The sequence below is a fragment of the Anastrepha obliqua genome, chromosome 6 (genome assembly GCF_027943255.1).
Source record: "Anastrepha obliqua isolate idAnaObli1 chromosome 6, idAnaObli1_1.0, whole genome shotgun sequence".
Taxonomy (NCBI): domain Eukaryota; kingdom Metazoa; phylum Arthropoda; class Insecta; order Diptera; family Tephritidae; genus Anastrepha; species Anastrepha obliqua.
The window spans coordinates 33,370,321-33,392,825 of record NC_072897.1 but is presented as its reverse complement, the minus strand read 5'-3'; the positions used below and the strand labels follow the sequence as shown (position 1 = coordinate 33,392,825).

General features: G+C 43.1%; 1 protein-coding gene across 1 annotated transcript; it reads right to left on the bottom strand.

Annotated features, from left to right (window-relative positions):
- Positions 1 to 18,022: 18,022 nt before the first annotated feature.
- LOC129249997 (uncharacterized) lies at positions 18,023 to 19,228 on the bottom strand. Its single transcript, XM_054889646.1, has 2 exons — positions 19,045 to 19,228; positions 18,023 to 18,433 (listed from the first exon to the last, which is right to left on the bottom strand). Exons 1-2 carry the CDS (start codon positions 19,223 to 19,225, stop codon positions 18,294 to 18,296), a joined length of 321 nt encoding a protein of 106 aa, XP_054745621.1. The 5' UTR covers positions 19,226 to 19,228; the 3' UTR covers positions 18,023 to 18,293.
- Positions 19,229 to 22,505: the final 3,277 nt, after the last annotated feature.

Below are 22,505 nucleotides of genomic sequence, written 5' to 3'. Positions count from 1 at the left end.
TTACGGGATACGCGGAGTCATTTAGCAAACAGTATTTGGGTGCGCATGTATTTGTCTATTTATTTCCAATGCACTCTTGTCACACCTATAAAAACATCCAACATACGTAATCGTATCTATTGGTGTAAGTGGTGCGTATTTTATGTTTTGGTTTTTTACTTGAGATGAAACTGCCGCCCATGCCGCTGAAAACATTCGGAAAACCAACTATCTGCAAATGAAATCAACTATATATTACGATTACAACTTGTAGGCTAAAAATAATTACATATTTTTATCTGTTTGCATAATTTCTTTTTCTTGAAGACCTTTTGGAAGTCTTATTACTTCTGGTGCTCCATCGAGACATTGTTGAACGCTTTGTAAAAGCTTGAAAACGACAACGAATGTAAATTTATTGGAAGAAAACATGAGTTAAAACATAAGATATTCTTTAAATAAAGTTTACAGTGTCTAAATTTTCGTAAGCACACCTTACATATATATATGTATATATAATTGGCGCGTACACCCCTTTCGGGTGTTTAGCCGAGCTCCTCTTCCTATTTGTGACCTACAATTTTAAGCCGACTCCGAACGGCAGATATTTCTTATGAGGAAATTTGCTATTGCCTGCCGAGGGGCGACCGCTATTAGAAAAAAACGTTTTCTTAATTTTGATGTTTCATCGAGATTCGAACCTACTGTGAATTCCGAATGGTAGTCACGCACCAACCTATTCGGATACGGCGGCCGCATATCATTAAAATGCCAAAATCTGACGTTAACTTTTTAATTATAAGGAATGCTTACGTTTTATTTAATACAGGTACTACTCGTACTTCATTTATCTCTGCAGCAAAGTAGGAATATACAACATGTTTTCAAATGTTAACAACTCGATTTCATTATCGGACGAAGGCGAGGGTGAATCCATAAACCAATAAGCGAATTAATTTAGTTAATGTAGAGGTTAGAAAGACTCACCCATTCACCTGGTGAGAGTACAACAAACACATTGAGAAAAGAAAATGGGACCCTATAAACATGGCAAGAAAATAAAGAGCAATTTATACAGCTCTAGTACAAGCCAATATACATATATACGAGTAAACAAAGCATAAGTTAACCAATTAAGTGGTCTTTTTTTCAAACATCATTCCCGGCATGTATTAAAATTACATATATCCACTCTACAACGACCACAACCAGCTGCAAAAAATATATCTTCGGAGGAGCAGAAAAACGAAATTGCCAAACTGAAATTTATGATGAAAACACTAGTCGAAGCACTAGCAATCTGGAACGCCAATAGACTTATTCAATACAGCCATGAAATAGAAATATATCTTGCAGACAAAAATATTGATATTGTGTTGATATCTGAAACTCACTTCACTAAAAAAGAGTCACTTTAAAATACCGAAATACTAAAGGGTTTTCCAATAACAGGTGTTATTTTGAATAGTCCGCTATTTCGGTAAATGTCACTTTTGAAGCTGTGATTTTTTGATATTTGACAAGTAGAAACTACGCCATTAATAAAGAATGGGGTCTTAAGGTCTTAAAGAATTGGGTCTTAAGGCTTATAAAGTCCAGTTAACACAAGAACTCAAGCCGGCCGATCATCAACAAAGTCGTGTCTTTGCTGATTGGGTGGTTGAAATGCATGAAAATGATCCGGAATTCTATCGAAAAAACATCTTGAGTGATGAGGCCCATTTCCACCTCGGTGGCTTCGTCAACAAGCAAAATTGTCGGATCTGGGGCTCAGAAAATCCAAGAGTTATTGTTGAAAAGCTTCCCTATCCTCAACGTGTGACTGTTTGGTGCGGTTTATGGCTCGACGGAGTCATTCGACTTTACTTTGTCGAAAATGAAGCTGGAGCAACAGTTACGGTGAATGGATTGCGCTATCGAGACAACGTTTATTTTCAACAAGACGACGCTACGTGCCACACAAGCAACGATCTTTTATCCACACAACCACTGATCTTTTATCAAAATAACACCTCCTATTGGGAAACCTTTTACATCTACAATAAAAACCACCCTACGGAATTGTAAGAGGTGGCCCCGAATTTATCGTAAAATGTAGTATTGCACATGTGGCTCATGAAAATTTTCAAAAACTACATATACAATCAACCGATAAAACTATTAAGGAAAACAGAGGTCTACTAGTGATCACAGGACAATCTACATACTGATCAAGTGACCTTCAGAAATTGCCGGATGCCGTCGATTTTTGTATAAGTAAAGGTACAGCGTCCGATTGTTTTTACGTGGGTACCCACCGGCGACGGCCCGACACCACGATTCTCACAAGCTCAACGGATCAAAACAATGCGTTGATCAGCGCCCCAAAAATGCAAAAAGCACTGAAGGTACCAATTGGTAGTGTGGAATGGTAGGTTCGAGGTCTATGCAACCCTCTGCCGTACTATGGGTCCGGCACCCGGTTGCAGTGCAACTCCACATCGAGCCAAAAGGCTCTACCCGCATTTGGGTGTTAAACCACAGCCACCACGATACTCCCCGAAGGGCCTACTTCAAGAACAGGTGAGCAAGCTCCGAGGGCCCCTGTTCCCCGTGGTACCAGATTTAAGTCTCCGGTCAGACCTCAGACCTCGTAGCCGAGACTAATACCAGTTGAGCTTCAATACAGCTCTGGGCTGGTGGCCATTCCCCACGCCTAAAACCCCAATCCCACAGCAGACACACACACGAATACCTTAAAACTAATCAACTGAACGCCTTAAATTCCGTCGCCGCCTAAAAACCTCACGCGCTTATTGCCCTAAAATTTCGACATTCGGACGGCTAGCAATCACACCACTCACGTCATACCGTCCATCAGTCCAACTAATCCCCACACCCGCAAGATCCCTAATGTCTGAGTACATGGGGCATTCACAGAGCACGTTCACGCGGTCCTCTCTTCCCAACCCACAAACATATTCCTCACTTGTAGACAAGCGCCTCTCATGCAAATACGCATTAAGAGGCCCATGTCCTGTAAGGAGGAATCCTAGGCTGAGGGAAAATCCAAAATCAGAATTTTCCCCGACAAAGGAAACATCCCGAATGTACTCATACGTCACGCGACCTTTGGAACTATTGTCCCAAAGGTTTTGCCACCTACGAAGCACACACTCATTTAACAACCTTTTACATTCTAAATACCCCCTTCCTGCATCACCGTCGGATAACAATCCATCAAGCAGCAGCGGCATACAAAGCCTCCTTCTCAACCTGAAGACAACCGCCCGTTGCACGACTAACAGGTCAAGAGGAGGCGCACCCAACAACACCTGCAACGCATCCGTACTCACTGTACGGCATACAGGCATGCAGGCAAGCAGCATAATGCGCTGGCACGCTATCAGGTGACGTTTGCCAATGGACTTTAACGCCGATTCGTACCATACAGCGGTACCATAAGTGGCAGAGGCCACAAATAGGCCCCGATCACGCGACGAATTTGCCCGACAATTGCCTGCAACCGCTCCCTCAACAACACTAAGTGTGGACTAAAACACATCCTTTCACTTATGGTTAACCTCAGGTACTTGCCTTGCGTCACATACCTAATGTTGTTCCTTTCCAACATCAGGTTAAAGAAGTCCCGCCGCAGCGAGTCATCATGTCTGAAACCTCGGAGAGGTCCTTCCCAATTCTGACGGCGCTGCTCGTATAGCCTTATTAGTTTTGTAGGGATACCAATATCAGACATCGCGGCACACAGAAAACTACTTTTCGTACTGTCGAATGCAGCTTTGAAATTGACGAAAAGATGGTGTGTGTCGATTTTCCACTCATGGGTATTTTCCAGGATTTGGCATATTGTGAATATTTGGTCGATGGTAGACTTTCTAGGTCTAAAGCCACACTGATAAGGTCCAATCAGTTGGTTGATGGTGGGCCTCAGCGTTTAACACAATACGTGCGCTAGAACCTTATAGGCGATATTTAGAAGACTAATCCCGCGGTAATTGGCACAGACTGCAAGATCGCCCTTCTTATGGATTGGGCCGACCACACTTAAATTTCAATCGGCAGGCATGCTTTCATCCGACCATATTTTGCATAGAAGCGTATGCATGCACCTTACCAGCTCCTCACCGCCATGTTTGACAGTTCGTCGGGCCCGCGGCTTTCTTGTTCCTCAGCCGCGTTATCACTATTTTTACCTCGTCAGGTTCGGGTAGCGGAACGACAATTCCGTCGTCAACGATTGCGGTATCGGTATCTTCACATTATCTGTGATATGCGCAGCTGTCACTGTTTAACAGGTTCGAGAAGTGTTCACTCCATAATTTAAGAATGCTCTGTACGTCAGTCACCAGTTAGCTGTCTTTGTTCTTACAGGAAAACGCCCCGGTCTTAAAACCTTCTGTAAGCCGCCGAACTTTCTGGTAGAATTTTCGGGCGTTGTTCCTATTGGCCAGCATCTCAAGCTTTTCGCACTCACGTATTTCGGCCTCTCGTTTCTTCTTTCGGATAATACGACTTTCTTCCTTTTTTAGCTCTCTGTAGCGATCCCTCATGGCTCGCGTTGCGCCCGAACGCAGCGTGGCTCTATAGGCGGCGTCTTTCCTTTCTGCGGCAGCATGACATTCCTCGTCGTACCAATTGTTTTTTCGGGCTCGCCGGAATCCGATTTCTTCTTCGGCGGCGGTACGTAGGGAACAGGAAATGTTGCTCCATTGTTCGTGGAAATGCAATGCAAATCACGTTCCCACTTCGCAGAGTCTCGCCTTCCAGTAACACTAAATCGTTGCCAAATACCCCAAACTGATCACACCAAATACTCAAGTGCTGTGCTTGATCGTCGACTCATATAGAGCTCCCACATAAGAAAGCCAATAGAGATGCGAAGTGCAACTCTTGGAAAGAGTACTGCGAATTCAATGAATCCGTTAAACGCGGCAAGACTCAGCAGCTTCTTCTCCAAGGACAATTCATGTAAAACTATTCCCAAAAGAGAGAATGGGGAGTGGGCTGAATCTGCTCAGACTCAGAATCATTAAAAATCCTAGTTGATACCCATTTCTGGAAAATTCAATTGCTCCAGTCTGTAACGAAGGTGCGAATCGGCAGGAAAGATTACCTGCGATGTCCCTGACATCTGTCTTGTCCGTCAACAGAATAAACTGGGCAATCGATAGCTTTCCCCTTTCAAATCTCCAGGTATGGATGGAATCATGTCAGCAATGCTTCAGAACACTAAAACCATGGTGGTTTCCGTCCTTCATAAGATCTTTTTGGAGTGTATCTCGTTAAACCACGTTCTTGCTGGAAGAAAACCAAGGTGGTCTTCATTCCTAATGCAGGAAGGAGGGGTCACGTCTTGGCCAAGGACTTCAGACCCATAAGTCTTACCTCCTTTATTATAAAGGTTTTCGAAAGAGTGATCGCTTATCACTTTGGAATCAGACTATCTCCAGCTCAACACGCTTACCTGAATGAGAAATCTACCGAGACAGCCTTACATGAGATAGTAGGGACTGTAGAGAAATCTCTGGAGGGAAAACAATTCCCTTTCGTGGCCTTTATAGACATAATGTTACCGCATGTTAATTGTCACTGCTCTAAATAAGCTAGGGGTAGAAAGATCTATCTACCCCTGGATCTCATCCATGCTTGACGGTAGGGAAATAAGTGCTGTGGAAGGAGGGGCTAGAATAACTAGGCTCATACATAGGGGTACACCGCAGGGCGACGTCCGCTCGCCTCTCCTCTGGCTAGTAGCTAATGATGAAGCTTTAAGTCGCTTCAACAGGGGTGAGGTAAAGGGTGTAGCATATGCCGGTGACTTGGTCCTAATGGTCTCAGAACCCCTTTCGTCAGTAATAGCTGAAATTTGGTAAGGTGCGCTGGCTACACTCAGTAGTACGATTGCCAGTTGCGGTCTCAGAGTCAACTCTAACAAAACGGAGTTGATGCTATTCACCAGGAAGTACAAGCCTCCACCTTTTAAGCTTCCAACACTAACCAGCCAGTGTATGAGACTCTAATCGGAAGTCAAGTATCTTTGTGTAATACTTGACCCCAAAAAAAAAAACTTGACCAGATAAAAAATCAAGTTAAGAAGACCAGAATAGCCTTCTAAGCCTGTAAATCTCTGTTCGGCAAAAAATGGGGTCTCAATTTTTACATGTGGTTGCCTAGTTTGGTGAATAGCTCTTCAGAAAGGCTACAACACCACTAAACTAGAGAGAGTGGAGAGAACTGCATGTGTGGGCATCACTGGTGCTTGTAGAATATGTCCCACTGCTGCCCCAACATCATTCTGCACTTACCTCCCGTGGATCTGAAGGTTAAATCCATTGCTGCTCAGAGCGCTATTAGGTTGAAGGAGATTGAAGGTTGAATCTGGAGGCAACTTCCGTCAGCACATAGTAGCATCTTGAAGCAGATCGCCCCTTCCTTCTCTGTACTTCGTACTGATCGCTCCATCTGCAAACTGGGTTATGAGGGTTGTGCTAGGGAAAATGCTTAGGGGTCGCTGTTGGGAGGGAGACATATATATTTTTTCCTCTAGTCAAACTGCGATTAAGGCCCTGTCTTCGCCGTATTGCACCTCTCTCCTCGTAAATTCCTGTTAGGAGGAACTGAAATGCTTCGAACGTGCAGGAAACATTTACCTTATCTGGGTTCCTGGGCACAGGAATTAAGAGGGAAATGAAATTGCCGATGAGCTTGCCAGGAAAGGGTCGAAAGACAGGAGGTCTGTCTCATCGTGGGCTATTTCGAAAACACTATGGCCTCGATACGATATAAACAGAACGCTTAAGGTGATGGAAATCCTCCGCCATTCAATTTTCACACTCATTGCCGTGCTCACTGGTCATGCGGAGCAGCTTGGAATTCCGTTTAACCCCTATTGCAGAATCAGTTGGGATCCTGCAGAGAAAGAGACTGTTGAGCACTTTCTCTGAAAATATCCGGCTCTGGCGGCTAGGCGCTTGAGATTCCTCAGCGTGCCCTTTGGGGATGGCTTGAGGAAACTCTCCAGCCTAGATCCCTTTTCTCTCCTCCATTGCATCAACAGCACTGGATAGCTGTAGACGGTTTTCTCTTACCTAAATTTTTTTACGCAGATAGGGGTCCACATTATGGTATCAAAACGGAACGTGAGTGCTACTTGTAGTGTACCTATGGTACTCTTGCCATCTAACCTACTTACCTGGCATGTTGGGAGGTTGAAATTGTTGTGTTTCTAATCTTCTCTCTGAGGTATACATCCAATAATCGCTCGAGAGTTTTGAGAATAAAGGAGGATACACTAGTGGGTCTGAAATCTTTCGCTATATAATGACCGCATGTTGAAATATACCTCCAGCCACGGAATCGTCGTGTCTCGAGTATTCCAAAGCATGGCAAGGAATATCCCATCTGGGCCACCTGCTTTGTATGCTTCGAAGTTTTTCACCGCCCATAGAATTCTACCTTGGGATACGATGTGGTTGATTGCATTGGATGAAAGGTTGGACGTTTGAACACTGTTACTATTGTTCTAAATATATTCGGTGTTAACTGGAAAATGTGTATTTATAAGATATTCTAATTTATCGGCCGAGGATTTTGTCCATTCTCCGCTATCTTTCCTCAAGAAGGAAGGAGAGTAGTGTTCTTTGGATAAAGGCTTACCTAGTCTGCCGTATCTTTGGTTGCTTCGATGGAACAACAAAAATCTCTCCAAGCCTCTGTCTGAACTTCTGTGATTGGTTTTTTGGGATAAATTGTTTGCCATATTTGGCAGAACATGAATCTTCTAACTCTTTCGTCAACGAAACTTCGAAAGGTCTTACTTTCTCCTCTAAGTCTTTACTTTACGTTATGGTGTTATTTATGTGTTGAAGTTTAGACTGAGTTACTCTACGGAATATGTGCCCGTTTTTTCTTCGAGGGTTTCTGTTGTTGTTGTTGTAGCAGTAAGAGAAGCCCCGTCAGTGTGGAGTATATCACCGGTCATCTTTATCAGGCTCATCTAAAGGTAGGCCCAGGAAAGATGCTGTTTCGACAGGTTGGGTCTAGAGGGAAAGGGGTGTTAGATGAGTGGATTTTAAAGGGAATGTGAAAAAGTGCTTAATGTCGTGCGGAGTGCCTTCACATGTCGGACATATGTTTGGTATGGCGGGGTCAATTCTGGATAAGTAGGAGTTTAACCTGCTACAATATGCAGAACGTAATTGTGCCAGTGTTATATGGGTCTCACGGGGAAGCTGGAGCTCTTCATCTGCAATGGGTGGTGGTTGGACTCCGATTACGGCATTCACTTGACCGGAGCTTATGAAGGTGGTAACAGTCTTCCGGTGAATGTCGTTTAATGTCTGTCTAAACACTGTCTGGTCCAGAAGGTGTCTGTTTATTTTGTCCTGGATCTCGTCGGAGTAGTGTAGTAGGTGTCTTCTGACGTGCCTGGGACGTGGCTCTGGCTCAAGCAGGTGTCTGCAAGGGTGAAACCTACGGTAGAACCCTAATAGGAACTGCTTGCTGAGCGGTATGTTATGCTTCGTGACAGGTAGCATATTGGCTTCGTTGTGAAGGTGCTGTATTGGGGACATCAGTGTTTTGGCACCTTGCTTATTCTTCCTCTGTTTAGATGTATGGTCACGAAATATTACTGATGAGTGACGACCTCTCAGATAGTTGGCGGACCACCTCTTCAGGCCTGGTGATAAATGTCATCTAGTAGCGTGGAATGGCTGACTGTGTCGAAAGCCTTCTTCAATTCCAACGCTACTGGGACGGTCCTCTCGCAGGGGTGGTTTTGCCCGCAGTTTATCTGGGCGTTTATGACGCTGAGTGCAGTGGTGGAGTTGTGCACTCGTCGGAAACCACTTTGATGTGGGGTTGGGGTCAAGTGTTTCGTGAAGAGTGGGAGTAGGAGGAATTCAAGTGTCTTCACTACTGGGGAAAGAAGAGTTATCAGGCGATAAGATTCCCCTTGGTTGGCGGCTGTTCCAGGTTTCAGTAGTAGGACCACTCTCCCTGCTTTCCACTTGTCAGGGATGTTGAAAGTGGCCAAGCACAGATTGAAGACCCTTGTGAGAAATCCTACTCCCAAAGGTCCCAGGTGCTTCAGCATCAGCGTGTTCAGTCCGTCATGCCAATGGCTTTTGATAATTTTACTTTATTGATGGCCCCTGAACCTCATCGCCGGAGAAAGTGTTTACCTAGACAACCTGCTCTGATTTTAGCTAAGGCTGGACAATTGCAAAGGAAGTGCTCTACATTTCCTTCCTCCTCCTCATCTCTGCAGCTTCTACAATATTCATAGGAGAATACTCCTAGTCTCAAGGAATGCCTTCCAAATAGCCAGTGGCCGGTGACACAAGCCACGACCTTCGAGATATCTTTTCTTGAGAAGCTAAGCAATTCCTTTGTCCTTTTCTTGTTTATTTGCGGCCATAGTAGCCTGACTGTTACGCATGTATCTTATTCTTCATAAGACTTATTGGCCTCTTAGGTAATGTTGTTTTTTATTATTAATTTACTAGTGGCCAAAGGTACTCCAATGGTACTTTTATCACTGAGCAGTTGAAGAGCAGTACCTTTTCTGGCTAGCTCGTCAGCTTTACAGTTTCCCTCAATATCTCTGTGTCCCGGAACCCAAATAAGGCTGATCTTGAATACGACGCTAATATCATTTAGGGCTGCTCGGCATTACTGTGCAACCTTTGATCTTAGTATAGCCGCATTCATTGATTTAATAGCCGCTTGGCTATCCGAGAATATGTTTATAGTCGTTTTTGTTACGGCATGCAAATTTAGGTATGTAGCCACTTCTTTTATAGCTAGAACCTCTGCCTGATAGATACTGCAGTAGTGTGGTAGTCGAACGGATAGTTCCAGTCCTAATTCTTTCGAAAATACTCCATAGCCAACTTTATCGTCTAGCTTGGAGCCATCTGTATAAAAATTTAATTCCCCCCTTCTCCATGGCCCTTGTGTTTGCCACTCCCTTCTTGACGGTATACTTGTCCTGAAGAGCTTGTCGAAGGTAAGTCTAGGAGTAGAATAGTCTATTTCTTGTTTGTGACTGTTCAGAGTGTGCAAAATAAAGGCGTGGCCGTACCGCCGTTCTTTCCATAACGCCATACTTTTGAGTCTGAGCGCCGAGGCGGTGGCCACGTTTTTTCCTACGAGATTTAGTGCAGGCATATTGATTAGCACTCCTAGTGCTTTGTTTGGGGTATACCTTAAAGCACCAGAGATGCATAAAAAAGCTGTTCTTTGGACCTTACTCATGATTTTAGCGTAACTCGCCTTTAGAGTAGATGGCCATCATACAAGTATTCCATATATTAAGATTGTTCTAACTACCGAAGTATATAGCCAGTGAGTAACGCGAGGTGTTAACCCCCATTTAATACCGACTGCTCTTTTGCAAGTATATAATGCAACGTTGGCCTTTTTTACTCTTTCCTCAATATTAGGTTTCCATGTGAGTTTCCTATCTAATATGAGTCCTAAGTACTTGACATTCTCTCTTAAAGGAATCTCCACACCCTTGAAGACCAGCGGGGAGATTATAGGAAGCTATGTTTCCTTGTGAAGAGAATTATTTCAGTTTTTGCGGGATTTATAGCGAGTCCAATATTCTCAGTCCAGCTCCTAAGCGTAGCCATGTTAGAGCGCAGAATGTCCATGAGGGTGTTACGGTATCTGCCTTTAACAGCAATTGCTAGGTCATCTGCGTATGCAGTGACGTGGCAGCCTCCTCTCCCCAGGGTCAGCAATAGCGAGTTTACCGTCAAAATCCAGACACCACCTTAAGGTGCGCCTCTGCAAACCTGTCTGCTTAGGGTAGTGCTGCCTAAGTTTGCCGTTACCATCCTTCTGACGAGTATTGTTTCTATCAGGGCAACAACATGTGGTTCAACTCCAAAGTCTTCTAAAGCCTCTACAATAGCGCTCGCCTTTATATTGTTGAAGGCGCCTTCCATATCTACGAAGGCAACCATGGCGAACTCTTTATCTGATAAACATTTTTCCACCAACCCGATAAGCGAGTGTAAGGCGGTTTCTGCAGATTTCCCCATAGTATAGGCATGCTGCGCAGGGGAGAATTTATTTATTGGTATAGCACCCGTATGTATTCGTCCACCATCCTCTCTAGAGTTTTGAGGAGGAACGATGTAAGACTAATTGGTCTGAAGTCGTTGGGGTTAGTGTGTGAGGACCTGCCTGCCTTGGGTATGAAAGAGACTTTTGTCTCTCTCCATCTTAGCGGAATGTAGCCCATGTTAAGGCAACTTCTAATGATGATTTTAATGAACGGTGAGGCAATATCCTGTGATTTCTGCAATTCCACAGGATATATTCTGTCTAGTCCAGGTGATTTATAAGGACGAAGAGTGTTGATGGCCCATTTAATCTTTGCGTTTGTGACTAATAGACTTCCTAAGTTGGATTGCCTTTCATGATTAGCAGAATCATTTTGTTCCACCGGCTTGTTTTCTGGGATGTGTGAATCTAGTAGAAGACCTAATGATTCCTCACTTGACGTAGTCCATGTATTCCCTTGACCTTGCAGATAGCCTAACCTAGACCATGGCGTCTTTGAAAGAATTTTTGTTAACCTGGCCGCTTCTGAAGTTTCGTCAATTCCTTTGCCAAAATTTTGCCAGGATTCACGTTGCGCAGTTCTGACTGCTTTCTTATATTTTTTCAGTTCAGCCTTATAGGCTTGCCAGTCCTCTGACCTTCTCGTGGCCTTGGCGAGGTTAATAACGTTCTATAGAGTTGCTTGGTCCGCCAAGGTGGTTTGGACTTTCCTCTGGGTCTGACAGCCGGGCAACTAGCTGCTAAAGAGATATTTATTGCTTAAGTTACCTGATTAACCAATTTACCCAGCTCTCCACTTGTAGTGGGGTCTTTGGGGGCTATCTTTGGCAATAAAGTTTTTAGTTTATTATTGTAAGCTCCCCAGTCGGTTTTTCGTATATTTCTAAACTTACCGACTTGAGGGGATCTAATGTCGATTTCAAATTCGATGTATCGATGGTATGAGAACGAGTTTTCGTTTGAAACGCGCCATCTCTTAACGTAGTTGGAAAATATGTCGGAAGCCAGAGTGATATCCAGAACTTCCACCCTATTCATTGTGACAAAGGTCGGCTGTGAGCCTAAATTCAACACACTAATTTTGCTTTCTAAGATAAAGTCAAGTAAAGACTCACCTCTAGCGTTAGTGTCGCTACTCCCCACAGGGTGTTATGTGCATTCGCGTCGCAGCAGACAACCAGGGGTTTCTTCTTCAGAGCTGCCTCTTTTACGAGCACCCGAACCTCTTCCGGCGGGGCGTCTTTTTCGTGGGCCATATAGGTGGAGGCAAGCCAAAAGCCGGTTTTGACAAGCTCGATGCTTGCCGCCACCAAGACGCCGCTACTGAGCTGTGGAAGCAAGAAAATATTGATATTATTTCTAGCTAGAATGCAACTGCGGTTCTTACCTGTGTTTTGTACGACAATTAGTTTGAAGCCCTTCACTCCGAGTCTACAGATTTTGTTGCCGCATATCCATGGCTCTTGAATGAGGGCTAAGTCAAGTCCACCGGCAGCCAAGCGGACGGAAAGGTGCGCGGACGCAAGTTTAGAGTGGTGGAGATTAATTTGGATCAGCTTCATGAGAATCAGTCCGTTTCGTCTCCACCATCGTGACATCAACGTCCTCCTCCGAGATCTCCCCACCCTCAGTGTCATCGAGGAGATCCTCTTCGTTGAAAAGCGGTCCCACACCGGTCAGCCTCTCAGAATCGGTTGAGCTCTGGCTGCAGACCAACCCTTCTTTCGTATCGCTACGCAAGCCGGCTTTGTCATCCTCCTCAACTGAGTCCAAAGCCGGTTCGTCGCTGCGATAGATCCGAATAGTTGCGTCAACGAACCCGAACCTTACAACATTATTTTTTTGCGCCAGTGGGGCGAGCGATTCTCCATTGAGGATGAGCATCACCTGCCTTCTTCACTCTATTGGCTCTTCTACTTTCCCTACCTTCCAGTTGTGAGTTGGCAGGTCGCTGTTGCATGTTTTGAACATTTGCTCGATTTTGTTTGGCTCTGCCGGCTTGGCCGGAAACCAAACCCGAGCTCGAGGTCTGCTTGGAATTTCTTCCTTGCTGGCCGCTTCGAGTTTGGCTCCCGGCCAAACCTCTCCCATCCTGGCTACGACCAACCTGTAGAGCGTGGCTGACCTAACGTCCTCGCAGGCGATGAGCTTTTCTCTACCTTGATACCAGCCTGGGTCATGGCAAAGGGGAGGGGGTCCGGGGTGTTCCTCTAGGATCTGGATGTAAACTTCGGCGATAGCCTCCTGAATCCACCTCCGTTTTTCCTTAGGAATGTTCCACTCCTCCTCTCCCTAGTCAATGACGGCCTGTACCTCACCGCCGCCTTTTACGACCTAACTGATTGTTGGGTATTTATAGCCACCTGTTTTTAGCTTTTTGGCTACCTTTTCTCCTAAGTGCTCTGCAGAACGTTGCATTTTAGGAGTAGCACTCGCCCGTTTACCCCAGTCGGATATTAATCCATTTGTCCATTCCAGCGATTTGGCCTGCTCTTCTGTTAGCTGTTCTATTGCTACTTCTCCTAGTTTAAATAAGACCCTACTGGCCACCTTTTTCTCGTAGTAGCTTTGCTTAGAAGGACGGACATGTTTAGCCTGTCCCCCCTGCCCTACAGTAGTACTTCGCCTAGAGGTACTAGGCCCTTCTATGACAACCTGCCGGTTAAACCTGGAAGCAGGTGCTGACCCCCGCCCCCTGAAAGAGGTTGAGCTGAAATGGGGATTGCTCGCCCTAAGCGGAGTTGATCCCGTAACTCCTGGTGTTGGTCGCTTGGAGACCGGCTTTCCCAAGCCTCCTCGTCCCCCGTTGCCTCCTGCAGTACACGTACTGGGACCAGCCCTATCGCTCAAGCCCCCTCTGTCTCCTATTACTGGCGGTCTGACCACTGCCTTGCTCGCAGCAGTGGCAGCAGTCGGGTTCACCTCCGTCGGTTTTTTGGGAGGACCGTCCTCCTTGTTAGAATTATGTTTCTTTAAATTGTTCTACATTTTTGGTCCCATGAGTGTCGGACATGGGAGGTCCGCCTGCACAGAGGTCCGTGTGCACAGGTAAGGCTAGATAGAACCGGAGGGTATCCGGAGCACTCCGTTCACGACTGGGCTATTTTTGATCTGGGTCCTCAGCCAGGTTGAACCTTGGCACGGGTCGTGTTACACCTTGTTCCAACCCAGTTGGCAGAACTTGGTCATCGTTCAAGAAACAGTCCGAACCATGAGAGTGGAGTGAACTCGTTTATTACTGGAATGTACGTAAATGAACCCACCGCCATCCAATGATAAGGCCTGATTAATGATTCGACTAAGCCTCCGCACCACGGCAAGGTGCCTACCCTCGCGGAGGAAAATAAGGGACGCACTGTCGTTCGTCACATTGTGCAGCGGTCTGGTGGCAGGACGCTTAGTTCTGTCGGCCAGAAGATGCACTGTAAAAAGTCAGTTACAATAACTCGCGCATCGCTTCGGGTCCGACGAAGTACAACCGTTGAAGGTGATTGCCACCTTGCCGTTGTGTTTCGTCGGGTTCGACAGAGACCTAACGGTGGACCAGAGCTTACACACCAGTGGTGAAATTGCAGGTCTTCAGGTGCTCAACCCATTTGGTCCGCTTATGTTGGTCTACCAGTTGCCGGATATCCAAATTGAGATCCCTTATGCGGTTATCCCCGGAATCGACCTGGCGTAGGTGGTCACGCTCGTTTGCTTAACTGGCTGCTTCGGCTGGGAAATTGAGACGGATGTCCTTGAGCCTTCCAGCGGGGGATGAAGCGAGCTGCAGCAGCTGTGAGCATCTTGCGGAATGCACCTTCACCTGCGCGCACATCATTAGGGATGTGACGAACGGTGAATTTTGCGAAGCCGGCCCAAATAGCTTAGTTAAAGTTAATATAGCATCGGTGATTCGCGGAAACGAAGTCGGCAGGTCTCTCAATCGAGACGATAATGGGCAAGTGGTCTGATGCAAGCGATAGCATAGGTCGCCACGTTATGCTATTTATCAGACACGCGCTAGCTATTGTTAGGTCAGGCGAACTGCTGCAATAGCCCACTGATCTGGTGGGGGCGTCGTCGTTCACAGTGGTGAATGTCGAATCGTCCATCTGCTCTGCCAGCTGCTGGCCCCTACGATCATTTGGCAGACTTGAATGCCAAAGATCGTGATGCGCATTGAAGTCACCTACAACCAATCGGTTTTCACCCCTGATGAGCGCACCTATGTCAGGGTGATATCCTGCGGGGCAGCAGGTGACAGGGCATACTTATATATTTCGAGCTCGGCATCACCTGAACTAGACACCTTGACATTCTAAAGTGTTGTCCCTGCGGTCGATGCTTTCGTCAATGAGACGATACTACACTGTGTAGTGGACTATGAACGCTAGGCCACCACCATTGTCTTGCTCGCGATCATGTTCGTGCACGTCATAGCCATCTTTGGTGATCAGGGAGGACCTGGCGTGCAGCTTGGTTTCTTGGACCGCAGCTATTGGGATACTGTGTCGTCTCATAAAGTCAACTATTTCGTCAACCTTATTCGTGAGTCCGAAGGCTGTAGCACGAGGGGTAACGGGCGCGTGTGGTTGCCTACGTTGAACCTGCTGTGTATTCCGCTATAGTTGTTGCGGCCTGATGGTGGTGGGTCGCGGGGGCGGTTGCGGTTGCAGGGCTTTGCAGCAGGGGGCAAAGTAGTCAGTTGTCCACTCGTGGGTGGTGCGCAGGCCGGAACATCTCCGAAAGTGACTCCAGCCATTGCAAAAATTGCATTTGACTGATGCCAGGTTCCGAGGTATTCTGTTCTGACACACTGAGCAGATTGTGTGGGGAACCAAGAGCTGCTGGTTTGCCCCGCACTGGAGTTGGAACTGGAAGGAAGAGGATCGGGTGTGTTGGGGGAGTTGTGTTGCTTCGATAGGCTCCTTTCCGTGGAGGAGTGGGTTGCGGTGGCGGTTGGAGGTGCCGTCCTATCAGGGGGGGTAGTAGCCGTTGAGGTACCAGACGCCTGCTGGCGGGAGTAAAACGTGGCCACATACCGTGGGGGCCACTCCCTATGAGACTTACGGCCTGAACAGGTCTGTTGCACTTGTTGCACCTAACCGAGGTGGAGTTCGGGTAGAGCCGTTTGTGGCATACTCAGCAATATAATACCTCTGGCCCAGGGTTGGATTCGATTCCAGCCCTGAGGAGAAGTATTTGGAGCAAGATTGCTGCGAGGAGTTGCTCCTGTGACGTTAGGGTTGAGGTGATAGACTGTTCACTAGACAGGGCTAGTTTACTGGGGCGGCAGGCCTTGGTCAGGAAAACCCCGAGTCATTCCGGTAACGTAGAACCGGCTGCCATGGGTTTCTATATGGCGTCGGTTCCTCAAGCTTGAGATGGATATCGAAGAGAATCCAACTATGGTCCGAAAAGGATTTCTTGTAGGATATCCTTCAATTTGTGACTATTTGGGAGTTATTGTTTGTGCATAAAGCAACGTCTAAGACCTCTTCCCAGCCTGGAAAAATGTCCGAGCTCCGAACATATGTCGAGGTTGGTATGTAATAAGAATTCAAAAAGTGACTCACCTCTATCATTCGTTTCCGCACTGCCCCAGAGCTCTGGCGTTTCTGGCGTTTGCGTCGCACGCCATCAACACTTTTTCCGTGTTGAGAAGAACCGAGCCACTTCGTCTGGCGGCGCCGGCTTATCATGTGGCATGTATGCTAGAGCAGTGATGGTAAATGATTTTTTGAAAAACCCCTACACAGCCCAAAAAAATTCCCTACTTTTCCCTACGCTTACAAAAAATTTTCCCTACAAAATTCCCTACATTTTTTTCTCTTGTGTTTACTCTATAATCAGACACTTGCAACGTCAAAATTGAATTATTTGCATAAGTTTTGGACTTGGTGCTGATTTGCCTCTTTATAATAAAAACAAATTCTAATTCAAGTATATATAAATACACATATTTATTATATTATAAACACATATACATATAAAAAAAATTCAGCAAAAAGACTAAAAATTAGACTTTTTCATTACATTTAGTTCTGTTTAAAATAAGACAAACCTAAAAAGAAAACATAACAGAGTTTTTAAACTAAGATCACAAAAATTACTTTCAGTTCATTTTCTAAAGCTAAGTTACTAATAAAAACAATACAAAGGTTTGTATTTTGTACTCATTTGCGTTTGGCTAAGGAACATAGTGTCAATATTAAGAATTTCTGAGTTACTGCACGTGATCATAGAGTTCTGCAGATACCATTTTCTTGAAATGAGATTCATTGCATTGAAATTTGCAGCAATCTTGACTTTCGTCTTGGAAAAAAGAACGAATAATGCAAACCGAAGTTAAAACTTGATGACTGAGCTTATTCCTCTTTTTGGTGCGAACATCTGTTACGATAGAAAAAATTCTCTCGGAGTCTGCAATACCATGAGGTAAAGATAAAACGAACTTCGCTACTTTAGCCAAAATAGGAAAAACAAAATTGTCATTGAAATTTTTGAGTTTACAGACTTCGCTCCAAAACTTTTCAACTCCCATCTTTAAAAGGTTAGATTTTTCGTCTTCAGAGAAATTGAACTCAAACGTTCTCCACTCTTGTAGGAGAGAATTGGCATCCACACATACTATTTTACAAATGTTCTCAAATGTGAGATCATTTTTGTTTCCCTTTACTGCCATTGCAACTTCTGGATTTAAAAACTCAATTTCTTTGAATAGCTCAGTTTTGAGCGGTAATCTCCTTTGTATCTCTTCCAAAGCAGTAATATAAAACTGTAGACAATCTGTTCTAATTTTGTTTGCAGCCGTTTTTGGAACAGTTTTTAGGAGCTCGTTACATTCAAATCCGAGAAAAACTTCCTCAAGCGGTAGAGAAATATGTGGCGATCTAACAGCAAAAGTAATGTTAAGCTCAGACTTTTTAATAAAATTTTGTGCATACTTGAGAAAAAATAAATAAATCTTATTGCATTGGTTGTTGAGCTCAAATAAAATCGCCTCTGTTGATTTTAATTTGTCCTGCGTGACAGCTTGGTTGAAAAATGCCAATAACACATCCCAGTTTTGTAATACACTTTCGACGCATTTGTGATGAGAAGCCACCTGGTTGTACAAGTCCGAAGGATTTTCTTTTTCTTCTCGTTTAGCATTTCCTGCAGAGCTTCTAATTGCGCGCATCTTTTGGAACTTCCCGAAACGTACGAACCGATTTGCCGCAAAAGATCCTCAAGTCCTCTGGGTAGCGCTAACAAGCCTTACTTGCAATAATTGCTGCAGAATGACAGATGCACTTTACAACTATAGCATTTGGTATGTCCCCAATTAATCTTGATGCAAAGGAATTATGCTGTCCGATCATTACACTGGCACCATCGCTGCACATACCTTAAATGTAATAAAATATTTCATTAGAAATGTTTGCATATGCTGAAAAAATGTATTTTAATTGCCTATTATGTTGTTGAATGGAATTCCAAGAACTAAAATGGATTCTTTAAAAATTCCGTACAGAGCTTCTGCAGTGCAATCAGTTCTTATTGGAATTAGATCCAGCAGCTTAACCACAACCCGCTCGCTTTCCTCGTCGAAAAATCTCACCAGGAGACACATATGCTTATTCAATCCGATGTCTGTGCTCTCATCGATCATTATGGAAAATTTGTTTACTTTTAATTTTTGAACTAAATTGTCTTTTTCTTCTTTTGCCAATACATTTTTTACTATGCTGGTACACTTCTTTCTTCCGAGCTCACAATTTTTTATTATTTCCGAATCCGGCACGATTTCTTTTAATAGGGGGATTAAATGGTCCACCACTTGCAACGCGACATTATACTCAGCGAAGAACATGCTAAGTCTTATTTCGAAATTTTTTGCACCATTTGGTTTACACGGATTTTTCTTAAAAAAACTGTTTATTTTAGGCGTCTTTTTTGTTGCCTTTATATTATTTTTGTGCATTTTTGTTTCAGCGTGCTTCTGCAAATCAGACTTACCGCAGTTCAAAACTTTGTCGCACGCAGCGCATTTGCATTTAAATACATCGTTAGCCACAGCTTCCAGCCAGCCACTGAAATTGTCGTCGTCAAGCCATTTGTTATTGAATTTTTGTTTTCTATATTTGCATTGTTTTTCTTGGTGTTCCTCCGAAGAGTCAGTCGAAGAGAAGGAGCTCATTTCTGTAAAATATATGAATTTTAAATATAAAAATAGCTAAAACTAAAATAATTGCAAACTTACCTTAAAAGGGAAAAGCAGCAGAAAACGTAGGACAACTAACAATTATCGCGCGAAGAAAAAATTCCGTTAGCGTTAACGAAGAAAAAAATGGCAATGCTGCCGTATTAACGCTTTTAAAAGTATGCTGCCATAAGGAAAAAGTCTGGCATGAAATCTTTCTGCGAATTTCTATTTTAAGTGAACTTTTTTAATTTTTTCCGCAATTTTAAAATTTTTTCTGTCCTTCTTGAAAATTCCCTACATTTACAGAATTTAAAAAAATCTGTCCTTCTTTTCCCTACACCCACAGTTTTCGACAAAAATCCCTACATGTAGGGAATTTTCCCTACATTTACCATCACTGTGCTAGAGTGAGCCGAAAAAAAATTTTTTTTTAGGATCGAATTCTAATAGTACGGAAAAGTTGCACAGCCCAATCGAGCGGTATCTTCTGTCGCCAGCAGAGTCCTCAAATTTTGAAATTTCAGTTTAAATTCTGGACAATTTTAACTTTTTTGAAAATACTATTTGTTACCATATCGGTATATGTTAAATACAAATTTTATATGAGAAGGTCCTCCGAAACAATTTAATTCACTACACTCCACTCTGTTTGTTTCATCAAGCAATACGTTTATGGAGCTCCCAGTAGCTCGTCCTTGTACTGTGAGTTGAATTACTTTGTCTATTTTTTTCTTCCACTTTATTCGAAAGATATAGTTTCTTATAGAAGGATTTAATATTCATATTTTATTTAAAGTTTATATGACGACAATAGCATCAACCAAATTTTCCCTAAGACAAACGTTTAATTGCCCATTGTTTGGAAGTCCTAGAGATTTGTCAGATCATCAACTACCCAGTTATGAAGATGTAATTTTTACTGGGTGAGACTTTTTAGCCGTTCCCCACACCTGTAGTCCATATAGCCAGATTGGTTTAATCATGGCTTTGTACAATAATAGCTTGTTCTGTATAGTAAGTCCGGATTTTGTGCTGACTAACCAATGAAGTTGTCGAAGTTTTTCTTTTATTTGTTTGACTTTTTGCTTTACGTGGTGATTCCAATTTAGTTTCGAGTCCAAATGTATTCCAAGGTATTTAGTAGTTGGTTTAATTGTGATTGCTTTGCCATTTATTTTTATTGGAACTGCAGTAAATTTTGTTTTGGTAGTAAATATAACCTGTACGGTTTTGTCTTCATTTATTTTTATCGAACCATTCCTTAACTGCGTTTGTGTATCGCTGCAGTTTTTCAGTAGCGATAGTTAAGCTTTTGTCCGATGCCAATAATATTGTATCGTCTTCGAACGTAGCAATTGATGAATTAGTTTCGTCAGGAGAGAAGAACGCTTCCTTGCGGAACTCCAGCAGTTATTTGATGAATATCTGAAGGGTGATTGTCATATTTAATATAGAAACTTTGGTTAGTTAGGTAGCTTTTTATGATAAGATAGTTTCGCAAAAATATATATGCCTTGGTTGGTAGCTCCACTAATGCTTTTCCTGTTATCAAGTCATATCCGGGTGCTTTTTTATGTTTTAGTCCTTTTTTGATGCAAGCTATTATTTCGTGAGTATTCGTTCTTTTTAATTTTTGTAAAGTCGTAATGGTAGTTGTTTTAGTTGTCAATTTTCTTTTCTTCATCATTTGATAGAACCTCTTCAAAGTATTTTGCTAAAGTTTTCGCTTTTTCCTCTTTTGTAACGGCCCATGAATTGTCTTCTTTCTTTAGTGGTGGTTGATGTTTTATTTGGGTTTTTAATGTTTTGGTACATTTCCAAAGAGAGTAGTTTGTATCTTTGTTGGGAGTCAGGTTCTTCAAATAGTTTTCGATTTCTTTGTTATTTCTTTTGTTTAAAGTATCCTTAAGAATTTTTGTGGCTAAGTTTAGTTTTCTCTTGTCGTCAGGTGATCTAGTTTTTTGCCATCTTTTTCTTAACTTTCGTTTTTCAATAATTTGCTTCTTCATAGAAATGTCAGTTGCTGCTGAATTTGTTCTATTTGCTTGCTTTGGTGCCGATCTGATCCCTGCTTCTAGTAGTACTACGTCATTTAAATGGATAATGGCACGTTCAATGTCAAGTTGCGTTTTTAATATCACATTTGGTATAAGTTGATCGTCAATATGGTGTCGGAATTTTTCCCAGTTGGTTCTGTCATTAAATATGCGAAAAGATGTATCTATAGATTTTATATAACTTACATATTCAAGTAATATCGGCGAGTGGTCAGAAGAAAGTTCATAGCACGACTGAATTGTCAATTGGTTATGGCTTATGTTTTTGGTTATGCAGAAATCGATCAAGTTTGGAATTTTCTTTACGTCAGTTGGCCAATAGGTATGTTCTCCGGTACTTATAAATCTGCAATTGTTTTTGTTAATTGCGTTAATTAGAATACGCCTCTTTTTGTTGGTGAGTCTTGAGCCCCAGTCAATGTGTTTTGCATTGAGATCTCCAGCTGCAATAAATCTATTGTTAAGCGTTCTTATGTATTTGTCATATTCATCCGAGTTTATTATATGTCTAGGTGGACAGTAAATGGAATAGATAGATACTGGTCCATTTTTGTCATATATTTGCAATGTCGTGGATTGAAGATGAGGCGTCGAATACTGGAGTTGTTCTATGTGAGTTATGCTTGATTTAATAATTATAGCTGTCCCTCCATGGGCTCTTCCATCAGGATGGTTTGTCACATACATTTTATATTTAAATAGGAAATTTCAGAAAACTTTTGTCAGTAAAATGTGTTTCTGCAATCAATGCTATGTCAATTGCTTTGTCAGCTAAAAATTGTTTTAGTTCTAAATAGTGCTGTATTAGTCCATTTGCATTCCAAATTAGAATTTAAATTTTTTCACTTTTGTCCATTTATATTCTTTAAAAGCATTGTAATTATATTCATCATATTTGTCATCTGGTTGACTAGGGATTTTACCATGTCTTTAAGGTCTTCGATATCATTGTTTTTTTCAGATTTGTTAGTCAGCTCCTGCTCTGTTTTATGTTCCCTTGAAGAAGATGCAACATCAGCATACCTGACAGCGGAAATTATGTTTGTTACGGCTGTTGTTATTGGCGTATTATTTTTATTTTATTTTAAGGCGCATTTAACTTCCTTTATTCGGTTATTGCATTCTATTGATAGATGTTTACCAGCGCATTTCACGCATACTGGATCTCTTGTACAATAATTTTTTGTATGACCATATTTCTGGCATTTCGTGCACTG

What these genes read in the sequence shown, in the direction of transcription:
- LOC129249997 (XM_054889646.1), bottom strand. Translation starts at nt 19,225, where the DNA reads ATGAGCTCCTTCTCTTCGACTGACTCTTCGGAGGAACACCAAGAAAAA. An exon ending in CGACAAAGTTTTGAACTGCG is followed by an intron (nt 18,434 to 19,044) that starts GTAAGTCTGATT and finishes ATTACATTTAAG; the next exon opens with GTATGTGCAGCGATGGTGCC.